Genomic DNA, 22,375 nt, shown 5'->3' with positions numbered 1-22,375 from the left:
CAGAGGTAAGAAGGGCGGCCCGTTGGTCTAGGGGTATGATTCTCGCTTTGGGTGCGAGAGGTCCCGGGTTCAAATCCCGGACGGGCCCATAATTTTTCAAACATTTTTCTTTTTCACTATCCCTTGGATAAAGAACAGACAACTGCACAGCTGTTCTGAGGTAAGAAGAGCGGCCCGTTGGTCTAGGGGTATGATTCTCGCTTTGGGTGCGAGAGGTCCCGGGTTCAAATCCCGGACGGGCCCGAATATATTTTTTTTTTCTTTTTGACCGTCGCTTGGATAAAGAAGAGACAACTGCAGAGCTCTTCGAATAAAGCAAGCACGGCCCGTTGGTCTAGGGGTCTGATTCTCGCTTTGGGTGCGAGAGGTCCCGGGTTCAAATCCCGGACGGGCCCGTCTCAATTTTTTTATTCTTTTCGACCGTCGCTCGGATTAAGAGACAACTTCAATACACAGAAAGTTTGCTCAGTTCGTTCTCGTACCAAAGAAGAAGCCGCAACCACACAGACCATTGCTAGTGTGCGGAATTCTCTCGCTTGCTTCTTAGATGCTCTTCGCTGCATGTCAGCAGCTGCGCTAACAGCAGGCCGAATCGTTAATTTTGTTGATTGTTGATTTTTGGACGCTTTTGAGGCAAACCAGCATAATCATGTACAACCTGGTTTGCTATCATAAGAGTGCATTGGAAGGGCCGCCAATGTAATATTTTTTTTTTTTTTTTACAAAAAGGAAAGGGTGCAGTAACTGTCTCGCTTCTCGGTGCACAAATCAACCGCGTTGCGTGGGAGGGGATGGGACCGAAAGAAGAAAGAGAGAAAGAGGTGCCGTAGTGGAGGGCTCCGGAATAATTTCGACCACCTGGGGATCTTCTATACAGGAGGAAACCTTTAACGCGGGCTGACATCGCACAGCACAAGGACTCCTTTTGCGTTTAGGGGACTGGGTTAGCCGGAAAGGATGATCAGACCAAGCAAACAAAAAATAAACAAGACAACACGCCACCTCGCTTCACACGTCCGTGTGCTGTGCGATGTCATCGCACGTTAATGAACCAATGCTGATCAAATTAAATCGGAACCCTCCACTACGGCCCCTCTTTCTTTCTCCTTCCATCCTCCCTTCTTCATGACGCGGCTGAGGTGGCACTGTGGTTAGCGCGCACGTACGGCTAATGCGCCGGAGCACCGTGGTTCGAACCTTACCGAGGCGGCAGCGTTTCGATGGAGGCGCAACTCAAAATGCGCCTGTGTGCTGCGCACGTTAAAGAACCCCAGGTGGTCGAAATTATTCGGGAGCCCTCCACAACGGCACTCCTTTCTCTGTTCTTTCACTGCCACCTTCCTTGCTTCCCTCATGGCGCGGTTGAGGTGCCCACCAAAAGTGAGACCATCACTGCGCCATTTCCTTTCGTCAACAACCACTAATTATTGGACACCAAGTGAGTGAAGACTTCTAAAGAGACGAATAGCCCGTGCACTTTGCTCTTCAGTGTGCTGAAGAGGGGAGGCGAGGTAGTGGAAGCGCGGGGGGTGGGGGGGGGGGGTGGGGGGGGGGGATTGAGTACACGGAGCAACAACCACCGCCCTGTTGCTACACAAAGGACTCCTCTCTGGCGTCACGGCGAGCCATCGGCGGCGCCGAGTTGCCAGGCGACCGGACTCTGGCGTGGACCGAGCAGCCAGTGTTTACCAACAAGAGCCCTGCCTCGTGACACGGTCGCCGCCGCCGAGTCGAAGCGGCGCAGTGTCGCGTGACCTCGCTTGCGTGCGGGCGGGCGGACTCGGTGCGCCAGCGGTCGTCGCGCGACGCAGCGCTACAGGAACGATCACGCGATCGACAGACCGTCGAGCCGACGAGCTTTCACTACAAAGACCGGAGTAAGGGCGACAGCATCAGCGCATGCACAATGCACGCACAACATGAAGACGGAGGAGTACATAGCTGCGACGATGTATTGGGGCCCATTCGAAGAAAATGAGCTGAAATTGAGCTGCCGCGTTGGGATGCGATAAACACTTGACAGAAATCGAGGAAGATGGAATTCTTGACAGCACAACGAACTTGACTAACGGGGATCCCGAAAGAAAGCCATAGTACTTGGCTTCGTCTGGGCCCGTGCAAACACAAGTCTTCGCGTCGATATGTTGATGAGAGGACAATAGCTTCTTCCCGTCCCTTTGCTCAAGTTTGTGCTCAATTGTGATAGGGCGTCTATGCGCACCCGAAGTTTTTGTAGCCATGCGCTGTTCTATGTTTCTATTCTTTGTACTAATCTTTCTTGTATCGATGTATTTATCTTGTATCCTTTGTACATAGGCTGACTGCCTGACCCTCCCGCTTTCTGTATCTTCAAATTTCTCTCTCATATTTTTTATCAGCCGACAATTATTTGTCTCAGCTATCCCTCCATGCCGTCTCCCGCCCGCCATGGCCGCTGTTCAGTTACCAGTCCTGAGCAAGGCAGCTGCGGATGGCGGCCGGCACTGTTTCATACTATGAACTTCCCCATTTCAATTATTCTTGCCAACTGTAGTTCTGAATAGGCGCTGTCACTCCCACTGCCAGATATCTGCAAGGTTAGCCGGTCAATACGCTCTGTCCGAATGGGGGAAATAATTTCCGACCCCCACCCAACGTGTGCATCAGCAAAGTCGCTGATACTCACTGTCATCAGTGCCAAAATCCACTCACCGGGCATGGCCTTCGCTGCTTCTGGCCATATCACTGTGAGAATGACTCACACCAAAGCCGCCTTGCTGACAAGTGTCTCGTGACAGCACCACATGACAACAGGGTCACAGCAACACCTCATAACAAACACAGAGGACCCATAACCGACAGCATCCTTGTCTAGCTGGCCCCTCTGAATAACACCCGCATTGGCATATGTGAACGCGGGAGATTTCCGTTCTGACGTCTTTTACCACGAGGAGACGTGCACGTACAGACGCTGCTGGAAACCAAAAGCAGGCCAGAAATAGAAACTATTGATACATCTCTCTAGCGCTTTGGAGAGCTACAGGACCTCGTGTGAGCGGCAATCTGCGGCGCTTAGACCTTGATTATCGCTTCCGAGGCGTATCTAGAGTGTAAACTCGTTGACCTCACTGGCCGTCCTAGTATAGCTTCCCTAAGTTCTTTTTCAGAGGAAAACCACTGCTGGCAGCATCTTCGCAGCCGCCTTGACCAGATTATCTTGCACAGATCGACAAGATTACGACATCCGGTTGCTGATTGCCAGAAGATTTCTTATCTTCTACTGACGGGTATTAAGGTCGAAGTTGTTTCCCGCAAGCCAGGCGCGTCACCCGCAGATCTGTCATGCGACCAGCTCGTAGCTCGTTCCTTCCTGGTCGTATGCCAGACGCAACCAGCTTCACGCCCTGAAGAGAGCTGCAATTGGTCGCTATACAAACGCTCCTGAGCTGCGGAGTACTAACTCGGCAGCCGCGACTTTGTAGGCGCAACCAGGGCGCAAGTGGTAGCCGCCATGCGAGGTCTCGATCAAACCGCGTTTACGGCGATGGTGCGGGTCGTTGGATCAGGGTGGCGACCGACGCGGTTCGTCGAAGCTGTGCCGCCGCATCGCATATGCAACCTCTGCCGTATCCTCCCCGAAAGCAATGTGTTGCTGCCTTGTCACCACGTTCTGTGCGACTCGTGCCACGCGGGCTGCCAGGTGCGGGAGAACGGCGGCGTGTGTGCCCTAGATGGCATCCCCTTCAGCCTTCAAGACTGCCGGAAGAATCAGCTGCCCACAAGCACTGCGGAGACGGTCGGGGTAAGTGCCTGCATGGTATATAGGCTTGACGACGGGGTGTAATTGGGATAGTTAGTGTAGATTTGAGAACGTTCGTTGTGTTGGATTTAGCGGTGCATACACATCTAAGGCTATCATGCGCAGAGGTCATGATCTGAGAACGTGACGAGAAGACAGTACGCTAACAAAGGACGAGCTAATGACATCATTCGAGGCCAGGTACTGTATAAAGCCCAGCGAAAAACAGCGCTTGCTCCTCTGAGGCCCGTTTATCATCTGCCGAGACGAAGTAAAGGCAATCACTCCAAGAGGAATGGCTTGTGGTTTGTGCGGAATGGGAAGAGATAGCGAAATAATGAAAAATGAGAGGTGAAATAAGGTGAAGTAATAGCACGTATGTCTATAGACAATTCCATTGGGCGAGGGAAATATCAAAACGCATCCTATCTGGGCTGCCGCTTCCATCGCGCTAGCTTCGGGTGCACACGCAACAGTTCAGCGAATAAAATGGTGACACCCAGGGAGTCCTTATTGGAAAGGTCTTTGCGTCCTCTGTATCTGCCCTGATCTCCGGACAGTCGGCACAATGAACTTTGTCACGCCATCCGAAGTCGCACAGTATTAGTAGAGTGGGGAGAGTGTTAGTCCGAACGTTATGGAGAATGTGGGCTTACTCAGTGTTGGGTGACGTATGCAGCTGGGACAAGATTGTGCAGACTGTCATGCCTCAACGCGCTGCTTCCTCATCATGCCCCATTGCCAGAAATTCAAGACAGCGCCCGGTCAAAGCCGCTCAGCATAGCGGCCTATAGCTCTTCCCCGTGGCAGCCGCTTGGTCATTTTCTTTCTTCCTGACGTCACGGATGATGTCAACGAGCTATATTTTACTCCTTAAAGCCACGCACCACGTGTTGACAGGAAAGAGAACTAGAAGCGCCTGTCCCGAATTCCTTACAGAACGCGCGAGGCCTCTGTCAGACTAACTGTGCTAAGGTGCTTCTACGACGCTCTCGTATCGTTGGACTTATGGATTCGTAAATGGGCCTATTGTCCCCTTTAGGAAAGCCCAGCCGAAAGCTTATAAAAAGAAATGAGACAACTACGGGACATTTATCGCGAACGGTGGTATAGAGACTGCACTGCACGAGCGCTATGTTTCGGTTAAGTTTCGGCGTTAAGGATGGTAAGCGCACTAGTAAATAAGAATCTGAGGCGACGATTAAAGGAAAAGGTCCCTGCTATTGTTTGGTTATTTTCTTATGTCGTTTTATGTGTACACCCCGTAGTCAGAACTGACAATGCTACTAAGTTTTGTTTAGTATTGAGTAAAAACATGATTGCGCGGTCGTGCAGGATGGGTACAATCAGCCTTTTGCTTTATATATTATATTTGTGCAATGAGTGCGCCATTATGAGCGAAAAGGTGGCATGAATCTCTCCTCTGTCTATACGTATACAACCTTTGTTCTAACAAAAACCTCAATAAAGTTATTCCGTCCATCTATCCATCACTGTTATTTACGCTTAGGTAACTGAACTTCAAGCCCCCAACACTGTACGCATCACTGGCCGCACTTGCAGCGGCGGGCGACGATGATTGCCGAGCTCCAGGTTTTAATGCTATAACATTAGAAGCCTGATCGGGGGAAAAAAACTGGTCATAAAATTCGCTCATTTGCTGGAGGCAAGTGAAGTCCCCAGATCGGATCAGTCCCATTGGTTGGTGCGCAGTGACGTCACCATACCGGATGAACCCTATTGGTTGGGCTAAAGTGACGTCACCAGACCAAAGGTGATGTCATCAGACCGGAAGTGACTTCACTTTTGGTAGAAGCATCAAAAGCTTGCAATGCTATCCCAGTGCCAACATAATGTAATTAGCTGTCCTCGTTAATTCATTTCTTGCGTCTTTCTGTCCGCTTCCAAGGCGCACTGCTGGAACGAAGTCCAGGGCTGCGGTTTCGTGGGAAAGCTGGGCGACATGCTGCGCCATTACGAGCAAGACTGCGCCTTCCACGCGGTCCTGTGCCCGAGGTGCGGCAACTGGGTACGGCGCTGCAACATGCCGAACCACTACGCAGCGGGATGCCCTCCCGCCGGTCCCGCCGCTAGGGCCAGCGAGCCACCGTCCAGGCCCACCGTAGTCGATGTCACGTCGGTGCTGCGGCAATTCATGAGCCACGTCAAGGCGCAGGACCAAATGCTACCCTCCCTTCAAAGCACACTGAATACTCTTCACGAGAAAGCAGGGATCCACTCCGCGCGTTTGGAGCAGGTCGCCGGCGATGTCAGGGAGAGCGAGCAGAGGTTGAAGCACGACCTAGCTCGTACTGCCGAGCACCTGGCCACAAAGATAGCCAGGGACGTGAAGGTTCACCAACGCGACTCGAACCAGTCGGCAAATGTCGGCAGTGGCGATGGAACCGTGGGTGACGGCAATGACAAAAAGTTGTCGACATGCTGGCGCGCCGAAAAAAGACACATCCTTCACAAGCTGGAGCTGGCAGCCGACGACTCGATGAGCTGCCTGCGCGACATACGCCACTGCATGGCACGTCTCCTGCATGGTCGCCAGCTCGCTGACGATCCGGGCTGCGAAGCGCTGGCTGGAGTCCACTACATGTCGACATGGGCCGGCGGCAAGGATTCCGCATTGTATCGCTTGTGCGTCACCGGCGCGGAATCGCTCCTGACGTCTTCCGCGGTCTACCCGGGCCTCTTCAGTTCAGCCAAAGTGTGGTACTCGCGCAGCGCGTACTTCGTGGCTGTGCTGGGGACGACCAAGTGGGAGGACAAACTGGACCTGTATTTCAGGTGAGTGACGCCTCCGAAGTCGTCTTTTCGAACACACCGCTAGTTTGTCACTTTTAGGTGCGCTGATGTGACATTTGGTTGTTAGAACGCTGATCAAAAGCACTAAATCTCGTCTCGTGTTTAATCGGTGTACAGTATTTGAAGTACTGAACAAGCCGTGCAGTTTCTTTGTGTTCGGAGACTGCGCCGAACTTCCTGAAATCTGTTTATTGCATTGCCGAACTTCCCAGCGTAGAAGGGTAGTAGTGAGGGAAGTAATTTATCAAGTATTGATAATAATCAAAATTAGCACGGCTATGTCCTCTGGAGGACAATGGCCTCTAGCATTGAATTTCAAGTAGCTGTGTCCCGGGCCAGCTACAGCAACCTCATATCCCAGAAAATATACTAATCTGGCACCTGTCATCTGCGAAGTTGGCACAACGAATACCACTAAACTCAAAGAGGACCTCCCTCTAGCAATCGGCCACCATGTTTTTGTCGTGTTTCAAAAAACCGATTTTTTCCACTTTTGTAAGTATTCTCTCCTGTTTCATTCTTTGGTTTTTCTCGCCATTACTTGTCATTTGCCTCTTTGCCATTGGTCAGTATTGGGTCTCTTCGCAATTGGTCGCCGCCTTTAACGCCATATATGGCGGATAACGTTGTTTCCTGGCTGCCAACCCTGATGTACGTCCCAAGCCGCATCTACCAATGCATCTACCAGCCGCATCTACCAAAGCTTCGCATTGAGAAAGACCAGTACCTGCTTGAACGGCACATTTTTTCCAGACAACTTGATCCCTAGTAGAAGATCCGTGAGATTAAATGTCGTACAGACATGTATAAAGCATTATTCATTCGAGTGGCGATCAATGAATGGAACAGGTTGCCAGCCGGCGTAACCGGCTGCCGCACAGTAGATCGCTTCCAAGCTTTTATATCAGATGTGTGACATGGCGCGCAGTTGTATTGAGCGCTTTTTTCATTACACTGGTGTTTTTGTTGTCGTGGCGCAGTTGTCCCCCTTCAGTGCATGTATTTCATTCTGCATTATTATTTCTCATTTCATTTTTCTTATTGTATATTTCCCTCACTTCGGCCACATTAGGAAATGTTATCTGACATCTGCCCCCCCCTCCTGCCACAACGCCTTCGGGCACTGCAGGATTCTGTAATAAATAAAACAAATAAGGATTAAGCAGGAATTGAACCGTGGTTAACGCCGGTCTCTGTACGCATTGACCCGATGCTCATTGGCTGACACCATTGACGCAGGTGGTGCAGCACCACTGAGTGTCCTGCTCCTGCGCCGAAACAGTTCGGAGTGACACTGGTGCACGCAGACCGCCGCCAGGACAAGACCATGGAGCGGGACCACCGGGAAGGCCTCTTTCCCGCCGGGGGCCACCACAGGTTCTGGACGCGCTTGTCGGACCTGCGGAGGTCGGGGTTCGTGCGCGAAGACACGCTCACGTTCAACGTGGCCGTGTCCGGCGACCTCCGACCTTCGCAGCGAGGCAACGGGATTTCAAAATGACCTGCGGTGTACGCACTTCGGACCTGAAGTCCCCGCTCTACAAAGTGTCGCTGCACATTTCCTGACAAGGCTAAGCAATGTATACACGTACCCCGGCTTCATGACGTTGGTCTTGGTGTTTAGTTGAATACTTTTTTATTTCTATTTTTTCCGCATGACGGTGGTCTTGGTGAAAGACGTTCTTTATGTTTATTTTTCCGCATGACCTTGAAAAATGTTAACCAAATAAAGTGTGCCCTATTCGACCTGGAGTCCTGATTTCCTTTGTAGCATTTTCGGAAAAATTAAAGCACAGAGTTGATGACATAGCAGAAGAAAACGCCAAGCTTGAACAGTACATGTTTTTAACATACCGGAGACGCGGTATAGCGGAGAAGTATACCGGTTTACCGGACCCCTCCTGCGCACACGCAGTGGCATTGTTGGAGGCGGGGCCACTGCGAATGCGCAGCAGGTGTGTGGTAAACCGGTATACACGTCTCCGCTACTACCTCTCCGGCATGCTGAAAATGATCTAGGAAGAAACTGAAGGCAACACAGCAGAAATAATCGGCCCATGACTGAGCTCTATTCAGAGCTTCCTGTTTCCAGCACATAAAAGTCTCTTCATTCATTAAATTGCTCATCATTTTTACCAACCAATTCGTTGTTTGCTTTAATAGTCGGTCTTTTGCTTTCAGTGCTTTCATTGTAATATACTTTTGACCACAAGGACGTCGCCACAGGAGTCCTGGTCAATCACTCACAGTATGCATAGCCCACTTTTCATTTGAGGACGACACCAAGAAACTGCGTTCAATACAGCGGACGGCCGGGGTGCGGTGGCGTCTGTGTCAAGGTCTATGCCCGGGATCAGTACTTCCTGGCTGGACGAGAGCACGCATCTCTTGTGACCTTGTATTCCATGACCGAACGTGTGATGTAATCATTAACTGAAAGCTAACTTTGCGCGATAGCGTATAGGGATCGTTCCGCTGTAAACCCTGCTTCGCCCGCCCTCCAGCGTCTGTAGGAAAAAAATTCCAGAATTCCTGAGACCAGATCATAGAGAAAGAAAATAGCCGGCATTGGGGTTCGAACCAAGGCCCTCCGCATGCATGTTAAAAGGGCATCAACCCTTACAAATATTTCTTTAGACAGTCTTATAGACTACATAGAAGTCCATAGACTCTCCACAGACAAACTCTAGACAACAGTCTATAGACGATACAAATCTTATAGGCAGTCTATATAGACAGTCTATAAATTTATGGCCATGCACTTAGTAGACTTTTGTCTATAGACGGTCTATAGACCTTTTTTGTAAGGGTAGTGAACGCATTGTGGTGGGCATCACGTAGTAACGTGTGTTTGGGATGTGCATTTATGTTATAGTACATAAAAAACAAAAATATGCTAATTTCTCCAGAAATTATGCGCCAGAAATTGTGCGGAAAGAATAGGCAGCGCTAAGTGCTTCATTGTGCTGAAACAAATGGTGTGTATGTGCATGAGTATGTATTGCGTAGTATATCGTGCAGTTTAACCAAGATAGTGATTGGGGACCGGTATTCGATAATTTTTATTGGTGGTTGGTAATCGCCAACGTAATCGGTAATGATGACTGTAATCGATGCCTCTGATCAGTAATGTGATTGCTTATTGGTAATCGGTGAGAAATGAGAAAGAAAAGGAGTAAAGAGAGAAGCAAAGGATGAGATTGCGCTATGGCATCTACTCTTAAGGCGTATACCTTAAGCGTCCTCCTAAGTTTGTTTTGCTCCCTTTCTTAACTTTTAGCATTTACGAGAGAATGATACGCGACCCACTCCGCTGTCTGAACCAGGAATTGGCAGAACTATAACTGCTACATGGCATGGGTAAGAAGTCTCCTTCTTCGCTTTGCCTCGAGCGGAGCCGGGGCGCCCTTGATCGAAGATCGCCCACGCTGCGCACCATTCGTATATACGCTTCTAAGCCGCGGCAACGCCAACGAGCACGTGGCGGAAACTGGCTCTTTTCGAGCAGTCAGTCAACGTTGACGCTAGTTAGCGCGTCCTCGTCTTCCACAAGGCGTCGGCGTCAATGCGGCCAACGTAAGGAAAAACGCAGACTGCGCGAAGCCAGGGCTCGCTTCAGGCGGAAAACGCCGCCGCCCCGTGCGCCCAGAGATCAGCTGTTTTATTTCACTACGATTATTTTCCCGATTTATTATTTTGCCTCCTCTTCACTTCCAGAGTGACTTCGAGAGAGAGTAGCATTTGTGACGTCAGTGGTTACCACTATAGCAAACAATCACAAAGTGAAGAAGGAAGGGGAAAACCCCGGGGCCCTTGCCAACGTTTCGACAAGAGTACTTGTTTTCGTCTGGGCAAAGCGTTCATCATTAGAGAGTTTTAGCATAGTGAAGACATACTAGAGGAGACGTAAAGACCGGTTTTACGGTTAATTAATGATTGGTCGCTCGGGACGATCAACTTGGGCCACACAAGGTCCACCGCTGGGAGCACCTGCCATCGCAGGGCAGTGGCGCATCGCTTAACCGCCGCACCACTGCGCCAGGAGGGGTATCATGACTCCCAGGGATCTATGACTGTAAAGTAGAGAATGACTTTCAGCAGATTTGGGAATTAACGCATTGCGCTATCATGTCACACCATTAGCGCGTAGCTTAAATGTACTCTCCAATTTTTATTTTTTGCACTCTGCGCAGTAAGTCTCCGTGTCTTTGGAAGAGGAGAAACCTTTCGCCTGAGTACTATTCCCACTTTGTACTTCAGGCATGACGCGCAAAGTAGACCCGGCATTTAACGCGACGAAACACACGTGCCAACACCTTTAAACGCGTGACGAAGTCATGCTTTAATACCAGCCTCTCCGTCCGCGTCTTCTTGCTTCGTCTGGGCCCTCTTACGGTCAAACCATTCCTAGAAACCTCCAACGAAACGCGAGAACCATTGTTTACCGGCGCCTGACGGAAATTGGCGGTTGTTTGAGCAGTCATTCGTCGCTGACGGCGGTCAGCTCGGTGTCGCAAAGAAATCGCAAGAACGAAGCCATGGCGAAGAAGACAGATGGAGAGAGGCGGCGCCTGGATCGACGCAGGCAGTGACGCAGGGGGACAACATACCGCGCCGCCCCCTAGCGGCGCCGTGGCGCCTGTTAGCGGGCGGCCGAACACCAGGGAAGAACTTCCCGTGGGACAGAGCGCGTGTTCTCACAGGAGGGCGAATAATGTTTGACCAAGCGGACTCTGCGTGCTGTCCACCGGCGCGTTTCTACCAATGCAGCAACCAGTTTGATCTGCGTTGTATATGGCGCACATTTCCTGGAACTGAGCGCGGGTACCACAGATGAGGGAGAAAAAGAATAGTAAGAAGTACATCATCGATCTGACAGCGACGAATGTTAGGAGGAATGCAAAAGAACCCTCGTTGACCTTTGACTATACGTACAGTCTTTGCCAAAAGTAACCGGGCTGCGTGGTTTGCCTCTCGGTCATATAGCAGAGCCCTTACGGCTTCCCTGCAGATCAAAGATGTTTTGGAAGATGAGAACAGGCGTTCTCCTCGTTGTCCTTACCATGAAGAGATTTAGAGCTTGAAGGCTGGCATGAGAGCTTCAATACACCACTGAGAAGAAAACCGTTTAGCATGGTTACTTTTGGCAAAGACTGTACGCGGTCCTCGAATTTGATGCCGGCTCTTGGAGAGCACAACCGTCCAGAACAACATTTCCAAGACAACTCTCAGTTGTGTTATTAGAGTGACTCTTACATTGCTGGAACGGTGCACACTTTCACACAATATGAACCAGTAAATTCGGTTCAGGAAATGGTACCTAGTCATAAAATGTTTGCGAGAGATGCGGATGACGATTATAGAGTGTTCTTAGAATCGCAGCGATTAGCTTTGAACCCATGTCTGAACAAAGTAATCTGGAAAGATAGTCCACAAAATAACGAGTAAGGGTAAAAAAGAGATAAGAACAAGTTCTGCAAGCGGCAGACCACTGTACATCGCATCAAGAAGTTAAGCGCGATTTCTTTTTGTGTGTGTATCTCCTTATGTACTTTGTGAACGTTCGAGGCTGAAAGCGGAAATATACACTGCAGTACCGACTGGAGACAACGTGGAGACTAGGCCGACCCATAGACTTATATAGTGGGTGACTCGACCGCGCCTTAGTGTAGGCTTCAAAACGGAAGTTTGGATATTTCAATGCTGCATGACGAACGTTATTTTTGAGTTTCTTAAATTTCCGTAATGATAGCCAAGCTGTCTATTTTCTCCGCAATATTTAAGCGTGACACTCATACTTTGCGGTACCTCCCACCAATGGAAAAGGGTTTTTGAGACACAACATAAAACAGACGCAAGGCTACAAATCGCACTTTTTTGCAGTTGCATCGTTTTAGAGGCGTTCATATTGCGTATTAAGTTAGAGTTGCAGACCGCATAAATTTCGAATTCGATGTACAATAAATGAGCGATTGTTTCTGCTCTGCCTTCAATCAGTTTTTTTTTTATTACGTGCTAATATTATCCTTTACTAATATGTTCCGTTTCTTTCTAGAACCCTTTGTAATTTACAACTCTCTTCTTGTTCGATGTGTTTCCTTTTTACTATTGTTTTTGACCGGGAAAGAAGTTTGATTACAGCGTACCAAAATATTCTGCTAATTATAAGTTGCCCTTCATTCACGACGCGAACAGCACAGTATACACTACGTGTTCCGCCCGGAAAATATGTCTTCGGCACCCTAGGCTACAAGTGGTAGAAACTGCAACTGGTGTTAATTAGCCCCTTTTGGACTAACTGCTTTAACATATCGTGTTGTTAATAGCGGAAAGACGCGAATATACACTACACAAGAGCTGTTACCAATATGATCGTGAAACAACAAGTTTAACGCACCACACTTCTGCGTTGCCATAACTGCTAGTCTCTCAAAGAGCAGCCATTACCTCCTTAAAGGACTAATTACCAAGGAAAATCAAACACAGCCTTCCCAAGGACTAACCGTTCCTGGAGAGGACTATGGGATGCAGTTACTCTTATTTTACGCATTACACAGCGAGAGCTGTATTCACGTAGTCCGTCAGGTTCCGCGCTGTCGTCGGTGTCGTCATTGTCTCCTCCACATGCCACATTCCCCTAAAGCGTAAAAATGCACAAACGTTGAAAAACTCCAGGGCAAAAAGATACAATAGCTACATGCTCTGGGGCCACACACTCCGACGGTGGTAATTTAGGTGAACGGATTCAAACCGGAATCTCTAACCCGCAGACCATGATGCAGAGTAAGCTTGCCGTCAGCCACGAATCCGCGCAATAATTATTAGGCTACTGCGACCACTTATGTTTGATGAGTGGCATTCATGCGTGACGTCTTCGCCGTGTTAATCATTTTCAGAACCAGGCGGTGCTGATCACTCGTGGTATACCCTGAGGGTAAGCGGCTGTAATTGTCTGAGCAAGAGCTGCACGCGCGAAATTACTTAGCATCGCGCGAGATCAGAGGTTATGACGAGCGTATTCAATGCATTGGCTATAGCTTTCTGGCCTACGATAGATGCAGGAATTCGAGCTCTTTTTTTTTTTTGCTCTTTGACGTTCGTGTGTCAGATATGAAGGAGTGAGCGTAGCCAGGTCGTATGCTACAATGAGGGTAAAAAAAAAAAAGAGCAGAAAAATTTGCTGGCGCGAAACAAGCCTTCTCCTATCTGCAATCAGGCCTGACGGCGTCCATTGTCAAAAAAAAAAAAAACTGGGTCCATTGTCAGGCGGCGTCCTCGGAAATAGCCGTCATTAGTTCGACGGGCGCCGCCGCGCCCCATGGCGGCGATCGGCGCGCGAGACAAAGGCAGCGCGCGGCCATTAGGCGAGCAATTAGTGTTACAGCCCCCCCCAAGTATTAAGACCGGTCGACTTGTCCCGAAACAAGGCAGTCTGGCTGCTTGGTCCCGAGTGTAACGCTTCTGTATTGCAGGCCGTACATACGTACCGCGAGAACGCGTATAGGTCGGGCGCCGCCGAGCAAACACGACGCTTCACGGCAGCGTACCCCCCCGCCATGAAAGCGTAATTGGGCCGTCTTTAATCGAGTTCCTTATATGTACGAGCCCGGTGCTGGCACGCGCCTTGCGCCGACCAGCTCATCTCAAGCTGGGGCCTGTTTGGGCCGGTTGTTGTTTCCCTTCGAATGGCCCTGGTCGCGAAGGAGATGCACGCGCTGGTGTCGGCGAAGGCAACTGGTGCGGGACGCCAGCCTTGTACGTGGATACGTGGTCCTGTCAAGGGACTCAGCTGCGTCACTACGTCAGTATTGCGCTACATGATCACACATTGGCCAGCGCAAAGATCGTAGTTTGACCTTGGCCCTCATTCTGGAAATCTCCAGTGAGTGGACGTGTCTAACTGAGCGAGGCTTAAATGGGTGTGTTCTTTTGCTCAAAAAAAAATGGTAAAGAGAGTTGTCTCCGATGTAGTTGGTTGTGTAGAAGCTCCTAGCGCCTTCAAGCACACCAACCTAAGCTTTCTGGCGATTTAACCAGTAACCAGTTACTAAACTTGGCAATTTCTTTTGCGCCACAACTGCTGACGCAATGGCCTGTCAATTGCAACAGAAATCACATAACAGGAAAGAAGAATGAAGTGTCGTCATGCATCCGTCACCTCCGCATTTAGGATCCAACTAATCGGCGCGTATTGATTTGGACGTGACTACGGAGTGAATACAGAATACGGACCCTTAATTGCGGCCGATAGGACAGCGCCGTTTCCGCGCACGTCATTCAGGTCTTCCTGTGTGTTCCTTGGGGGTGGTCGGTGCTGTTATGAGAAAGGCACATTAACTCACTCCCTCACGGTGGGCACCAGGCACACGCCGTGAGGGAGGGTTGACCGAGGGTGTTGGTTGACCTCCTGTGGGGCCGCATTCTATAAGTTGTCCATTTTCCGTTGTCCATTTCGCGTCCATTCTGTCCACTGTCAGTGATCACTCAGATATAACCTTTGCTTTCAAGCGTTTGTGGCAAGCGAGTCGACCATTGTGTGGTTGGTGACCAGACCTTAACTTTGGCTGAAAATGGGTGCAAAAATTGGCAGTGGCTTAACTTCGCTAACCCTAGAATTCAGCGAAAAGCAAGGACGCTTGCCAAGCGTCTGGGGCTCGTCCATGGCAGCTCCGCTACACGCTCGCGACAGCCGTTCTATATGTATACACACGACCATGTGGCTATGACGTGCTATCACATGGTCTTACGACACCCACACAGGATGTCACCACGTAGCTTCACATCAGCCCATCGGATGTTCTTAAGGTCAAAGGTGAAACCAAAGGTCACCCAATGTCAAAGGCCGGAGGTCAAATGTGAAAAGTCAACTAAAGGTCATGGGTCAAGGTAAGGGGCGAAGGGTTCGACACCAGAACTGTACCACGTACATGGCTAACGTGGTTGGGCTGAAGGTCGTTCAAGGTCATTCTCCGGCCTACGCGACGACTGCTTTGCTTATCGCAGTGACTCTTTTCGCTTCAATATATGCAGCCAGGAGTGAGGTGCATCACAGCACTGTCGACAGCAGGCTATTGGGCCTTACCACTGGCTGCCATTGGCTCCGATATGCAGCCAGTGGTGTTCGGCTGCCAACGAGCCATTGGCCGGTTTCTTTCCACAGACACTCGAAAACCGCGCGTATATCTGAGTGACCACTGGCAGAGGGCAGAATGGACGCGAAGTGGAACAACGCAAAATGGACAGCTTATGGAATACGGCCCCTGGTGTTCTTCAACGTGCGCGGACATCGCACATTACACACGGAGATTTATGCGTTTCGCCTCTACCGAAATGCAACCGCCGCAGCCGGGGATTCAATCCCGCGACCTTGGGCTATGCAGCCGGATCCCAAAGGCAGTGAGCCAGCAGAGCTGGTGCCGTGTATCCGTGTATGAGCAGGGCACTCTGTGTGCAGAAACAAAAATTCTGGACAGGATAATCACGTCGTCCCTGCTACTCGACGGTATGGGCTTTAACGATCGAGATCTGACGGCGGAACGGAACAAACCGCCTGAGCGAAATATTGTAATTTCAAACGGCGAGTCAGCAGCGCGATCTATATACGTTCATCGATGCCAAGGACGCGCGCTTGCGCGATCAGTTGCAAATGAATCGAGATGCCCTTTGACCTTCCCGGTTCGATTCTCTGAAGACGCTTGAGGAGGGAGACCATGCCTCATTTTCTCGCATATACGATTCGCCGTGCGCGAGGTGCAGACAACGCCCTCATCTTTTTCTCCCTCTCCCCCTCTCTCCTTGAGAAGGGCTTTAATCTCCAGATTGGGGCGCGTACGAGGGAAGGTTACCAAGTTGATCGCCACTGACAGGACCATTCTTCAGGAGGAAAAAAAAAGCGTACGCTTTACCTTAGGTGGGGGCGTATGCAGAAGTCTGTGCAGATATCGTTGGCGCGACGCGCCGCTCATACATCCATGTTGCTTGGCAGTGTCAGTAACGCGCAATCGTTTCCCTTCTCTGCCAAAGAGATCGTTTAAGCTTAGAAAGTTGTTTCGAACAAGAGCAGCTGCCCAAACAGAAAATCAAAAATAGTCTGAAGAGGGGGAGGGGGGGGAGTTATTGCCGGTAGTTTGTTGTTACCAGCCTGTGCAGGTCTGTCTGCGGGTTTTACGTTTCTATAACGAGAGTCGTGGGCGACACAACGCACGCTAGCGCCTCCTGTCCGCTGCCATGGCAGCGAGTACATTTTATGAAAGCAAACGCAGTTATACAACTACCAAGTTAAAGTGCTGATGTTTGTGTATGCACTATACGCGAGCAAGATCTCCCGCCAGCAGACACGCTTTGCACTCTTCCGCATAGCTTGAATACCTACCCTGCGCCCACACTCTACTCTGCACAGAATTTACCGTACGGTGCTATCTCCGGGCGCGAGCTGTGACATAATGGGAGATACACACGGACTTTATTACAGTGCGCTGATGCGCGTACATCACGAGTGCAGAACCTTGGAGCAAACACCCTGAGAACCTGGGATGGGCTCCTGGACATAGTACCGTTCGGGTTGCTTCCAGAGAGCTGACAATCAGGGAGACGCGCTTCTAAGACATACTTCAGGTCATAAGAGGATACTTCTTGAGATGACACTTCCAAGCACAGTGCACTGTGAATGTATTTTCTAATGTGCACATAAAAAAATGGAACTTCTTCAGCGGGTAATTAAGAAGAGGCCCCTGAGAATACCCTTACAAAAATTTCTTTAAAGAGTCTACAGACTGGCCACAGGCGAAACTCTGTGGTCAGTCTGTAGACTGTAGTCTGTAGACCAGCAACAAGTTTTATTGACCACAGAGTTTTGTCTCTAAAATCTACAGACTGTCTATAGACGAATCTTGAAAATAGTCTATAGGCTATACAAATCCTATATAGAGCCTATGGACATTCTTCAGATTTATGGGCATACACTCTTATTAAAGTTTTGTCTATGAACAGTTTATAGACTGTGAATAGACAAAAGAAAATATCTATAGGAAGGCTTTAGAGTCTATAATAACTGCATAGACTGTCTATAGACCGCTTCAGTGTACCTGGTGTGTAAACTGCTGCTCTGTTGCTTTTGCTCGTAATCGGCAAAGGAACGCGACGCCATTTTTTTTTCCTGCGACGCCTATGGGCTACAGGTTTTGTGCTAGTTCCTGGGCTTAGGACAAAACTGCAGCGCTTGGCTAAGTTTAAAATAACGCTGCTTTACCAGACTTTGAATGGACAGCTTGCGAAATACGTTCGAAAACCTCAGGGCTGACTGATTTGGCCGTGTCCTGGACCGTGCAGACAAAGCTACGGCGACTCGTTACGGAAGACTCAGCCGCCATGACAATCAATATCCAGAGAACAGTGGTTTCAACTCCAACCATTATCCCCACCTACACCACGTAGATAATGTAGTTACCATCATTTTGCGCGTAATAATAATAATAATAATAATTAGTTTCTTGGGGGAAAGGAAATGGCGCAGTATCTGTCTCATACATCGTTGGACACCTGAACCGCGCCGTAAGGGAAGGGATAAAGGAGGGAGTGAAAGAAGAAAGGAAGAGATAGGTGCCGTAGTGGAGGGCTCCGGAATAGTTTCGACCACCTGGGGATCTTTAACGTGCACTGACATCGCACAGCACACGGGTGGCTTAGCCTTTTTCCTCCATAAAAGCGCAGCCTCCGCGGTCGGGTTCGAACCCGGCAACTCCGGATCAGTAGTCGAGCGCCCTAACCACGGAGCCACCGCGGCGGGTCGATTTTGCGCGTAGGACAACACGCACGTAGCGCTATTTCCCAGCATTGACCTAAGAAGAAGAAAAAAAAGAGAAGAAAGCTTGTAGCGTTGGCGCAGCTGCATTCGAAACTGGGCATTGAAGCTAAGCTGAAGCACGAAGCTCGTCGCAGACGACGTGATCTAGAAGAAAGAAAAAAAAACAAAGAAAAACCAGGAAACGTTCGGATTGCGGAACCGATGGCGACGGAGGCAGTTTTGCAAGTCTTCGCGTCTCGCATTCCTCCGAATGTTACAATTTATCATAACGGCGAAAAAGATTATACAAGCTTGCATCCTTAGTTAGTGCTCGGAGGAAGGGAATAAGCTTTTTCAGAATTTAAATGAAGCATTCAAGGCGCTGCGGTTTTCGAAAGACAGCGCTGATAACGCAATCGAATGGGTGGGACAAATGCAGAAACCGCTGCCGCATACGACACGTGTGCGGAGAAAGCGGACTCAGTAAAGATATCGGCTCGCGATACCCCAATTAACATTCTATATGACCGCGAAGACGGATTATCGTGACACTAAGTAACGCTGATATCTTATATGCTGAGCTGCGCAAGGTCTCGTTAGGACTTCTGCAAGGCTTACCGAAAACGTGCCACGACTTCATCTATATGCCAGGTATTAGGAACAGCTCGCTCAGACCGCGATAAAAAAATAATGAAGAATGACAATGCGTTTGGCAATGGGCCGCGCCCGGACACCGGGGATTAAGAGGTGTGGCTGTGAGATTTATATCCTTGAAAGTTGTTGCACAATGTTCTCGTTTGCAGCTGGAATTATCATGCCGTGAAGTGACCGCTGCTGTCGTGATACGTGTGAACTATCTAGAAGGATGTAGCTTCGCTTTACGCTAACTAACGGCTCTTCCGCAGTCATAATTAATTTTGTAACGCGGGAATGTTAATTAGTGCACCGACAAGAGATGATGCGTTTGTTCCTTGCCATTGGAAAAACTTTGGACAGCCTACAGACTGTCCATTGACTTCTGTCTATAAAGTTTATAAACTCTCTATAAGCAAACCCTAGAGAATGGTCTATAGGCAATAGAAATCCTATAGACCAGTCCACAGACAATAGATTTATGGCCATGCACATTTAGTAGACTTTTGTCTATAGACAGCCTATATACTATGAATAGACAAAAATAATTACAGGAAGGCAGTATAGTCTACAAGAATGGTCTACAGACTGTCTACAGACCTTTTTTGTAAGGGGAGGCGCATTGCCTTCTCGGAAAATCTCCGAGAATTTAGAAAAAGAAAACGACCACCTAAAACCATTCAGCTTTATTCCAGTTTCTATATAAGGTTTAACTTCTACCTGCGTTGCTATATTCCTCTTAGGAGTTCTCAATGCTGGATTACTTGTGCTGTAAATCCATGTCTGTGACTGACTTGCCAAAATTGGGTGGGAGAACAGGTTTTTGTGACACGTGCTAAATTTAAACACCTGTCGAGGCCACGGTGAATACCGCAGTAGATTGCGACGAGAAGTTCAGTTTGCGTAAATAAAGAAAATTAATTCTTTTTCGTGCTCTGCAGAATCTTAATGGCGTTTTGTGCTTTTGCGCTGCATTCCACACCCGTGTCTAGAGCCCCCGATTCAGGTAAGTAGGTTGCTCTATACGCAACTAAAGCAGTTAATTGTTGTTGCCTTTGAAGGAATGGCACATGTTAGTCACGCTAAGCACTTCCATCTAAGTCCTAATTACCTCTTTTCTTACCGCTGGAAGACTGGTACTTTTGGGGTAGTGTGCGTGGATAATTTATTCACCCAGAAAATTAAAAAAAATTCTTTATTGCAGCACATCACAGTGTAGCTAAGAGATTTCTGTTTTCAATGACGCATGAAAAAAGATATTTACCATTTAAAATATTGCATTACTGCCACATGAACAGCGCGAAGATTTGCCTCACGTACTCCGAAAAAAAAATCCCTAAATCTACATTATACAAACTTTCGTCTATGATTGTAATTACATAAAGGAAGGTAAAATTAAATATTATTAATTACTAATAACTGGAAGTCTGTCCCTGTCATGCTCTTAATAATTCCATCGCTTAGGGTATAAAGATGGGCCCGGAACAATCCTTCGTGAGGCGCTTATGTCAGCATGAAAAACGGCTAATATGCAAGTTGCTATCAACGCATAGAAAGGAGCCGTACTTTGCGCCGTTTCATCATGCAGGATGTGCTCGGCGTTGGCCTTACAGCGTTGCATCATGCTCGAGCAGTATGAATCTGGCGTTCCATCTGGAGCGGTTGCCGGCGCACCGCGATGACCTTCTCCTGACCTTCCGCACACACTCTCGCCGCACTGGCGGAGATGCATAGTCCGTTTCACAATTTAAAATTCTGTGAAGCATACCGAGAGGTGCACACGCGGATGCTGTCAGTGAATAATAATAATAATAATAATAATAATAATAATAATAATAATAATAATAATAATAATAATAATAATAATAATAATAATAATAATAATAATAATAATAATAATAATAATAATAATAATAATAATAATAATAATAATAATAATAATAAATAATAATAATAATAATAATAATAATAATAATAATAATAATAATAATAATAATAATAATAATCAATCTTTATTTTTTGGTGCCCAGGAACAACCCATAGGTCTTGGTGCTGGTACACCATTCACACGCACAAAATGTAAATTTATTTCACTACAAAGGAAGACACTCAGGGGAGGTAATGCAGCAGTCAAGGCGATAGAAAAAAAAGACACATAAACTAGGCGTGACAGCAAGCATGAAGCAAAAAAGCGAAAACAAGAAAACAGCGAGAACAGCGGTAAATGAAAACAGCTAGAACAGGCAACAGACATATAAATAACTAATGAAACAATAAACAAAGAGAATGAACGACCGATAACAGCCAAGTACAGCATATAGCAAAATACAAACAAGAATAAAGCCAATACTAATAAGAACGAATAAGAAACCTCTGAAATACAGGCTAGAAATACAATCATACACAATAAGAAACGTAATTAGTGAACGCGTTACAGACAATCAGGCGTGAGTATACAGTATTAAAGAAATAATAATAATAATAATAATAATAATAATAATAATAATAATAATAATAATAATAATAATAATAATAATAATAATAATAATAATAATAATAATAATAATAATAATAATAATTGTTTTTTTGGGGGGAAAAGAAATGGCGCAGTATCTGTCTCACATATCGTTGGACACCTGAACCGCGCCGTAAGGGAAGGGATAAAGGAGGGAGTGAAAGAAGAAACGAAGAGAGAGGTGCCGTAGTGGTGGGCTCCGGAATAATTTCGACCACCTGGGGATCTTTAACGTGCACTGACGTCGCACAGCACAGGAGCGCCTTAGCGTCTTTCCTCCATAAAAACGCAGCCGCCGCGGTCGGGTTCGTCAGTGAAAGACTTGAAAATTTTAACAGCCAGCATGCTACTGCGATGGATACCTTTTTTTTTTTCTTTAGGCCCAAACTGATTATGTGCACGCAGTTTTACCGCGGCCTGAACCGTGAAGATTGGATTTGGTTTTTAGGGGATTAACATCCAAAAGCGACTCGGGCTGCGAGGGACGCCGTAGTGGAAGGTTCCGGATAACTTCGACCACCTGGGGTTCTTTAAAGTGAACTGACATCGCGCAGTGAACGGGCCTCTAGAATTTCACCTCCATCGAAATGCGACCCCCGCGGTAAGCATCGACCCCGCGTTTTACGGGTCAGCAGCCGAGCGCCGTAACCACTGAGTCACATCAGCAGTTGCTTTGAACGGGCTTTGAAAGAGCTTTGAAGCTTTGAACTGTGAAGACATCACTGTGAACAGAAGAGGTAAAACATTTAGGCCAACCCCGCAAGCGGTTTAAACCTCTTTCGTTTGAGATTAAGAGCTGACAAAGTTTGCTCGCGATGGATCTGACGTTCTTATGGATGATTAAAGTTGCGAA

At 48.1% G+C, this 22,375-nt stretch overlaps 1 protein-coding gene and 3 non-coding genes across 4 annotated transcripts; all 4 read left to right on the top strand.

The window, feature by feature from the left end:
• Nucleotides 1-16: 16 nt before the first annotated feature.
• Nucleotides 17-88, top strand: TRNAP-UGG (transfer RNA proline (anticodon UGG)). Its single transcript has one exon. It is a non-coding gene; the product is annotated as a tRNA-Pro (tRNA).
• Nucleotides 89-171: 83 nt separating this feature from the next.
• On the top strand, nucleotides 172-243 carry TRNAP-UGG (transfer RNA proline (anticodon UGG)). The gene has a single exon. It is a non-coding gene; the product is annotated as a tRNA-Pro (tRNA).
• Nucleotides 244-323: 80 nt separating this feature from the next.
• Nucleotides 324-395, top strand: TRNAP-UGG (transfer RNA proline (anticodon UGG)). The gene has a single exon. It is a non-coding gene; the product is annotated as a tRNA-Pro (tRNA).
• Nucleotides 396-3,365: 2,970 nt separating this feature from the next.
• LOC144106834 (uncharacterized) lies at nucleotides 3,366-8,338 on the top strand. Its single transcript, XM_077639780.1, has 3 exons — nucleotides 3,366-3,781; nucleotides 5,688-6,574; nucleotides 7,832-8,338. The coding sequence occupies exons 1-3, from the start codon at nucleotides 3,491-3,493 to the stop codon at nucleotides 8,091-8,093; spliced, it is 1,440 nt and encodes a 479-aa protein (XP_077495906.1). The 5' UTR covers nucleotides 3,366-3,490; the 3' UTR covers nucleotides 8,094-8,338.
• The last annotated feature ends 14,037 nt before the right edge of the window (nucleotides 8,339-22,375 follow it).

This window comes from Amblyomma americanum, chromosome 10, assembly GCF_052857255.1.
Source record: "Amblyomma americanum isolate KBUSLIRL-KWMA chromosome 10, ASM5285725v1, whole genome shotgun sequence".
NCBI classification, from domain to species: domain Eukaryota; kingdom Metazoa; phylum Arthropoda; class Arachnida; order Ixodida; family Ixodidae; genus Amblyomma; species Amblyomma americanum.
This window is presented reverse-complemented; position numbering and strand designations above follow the sequence as displayed.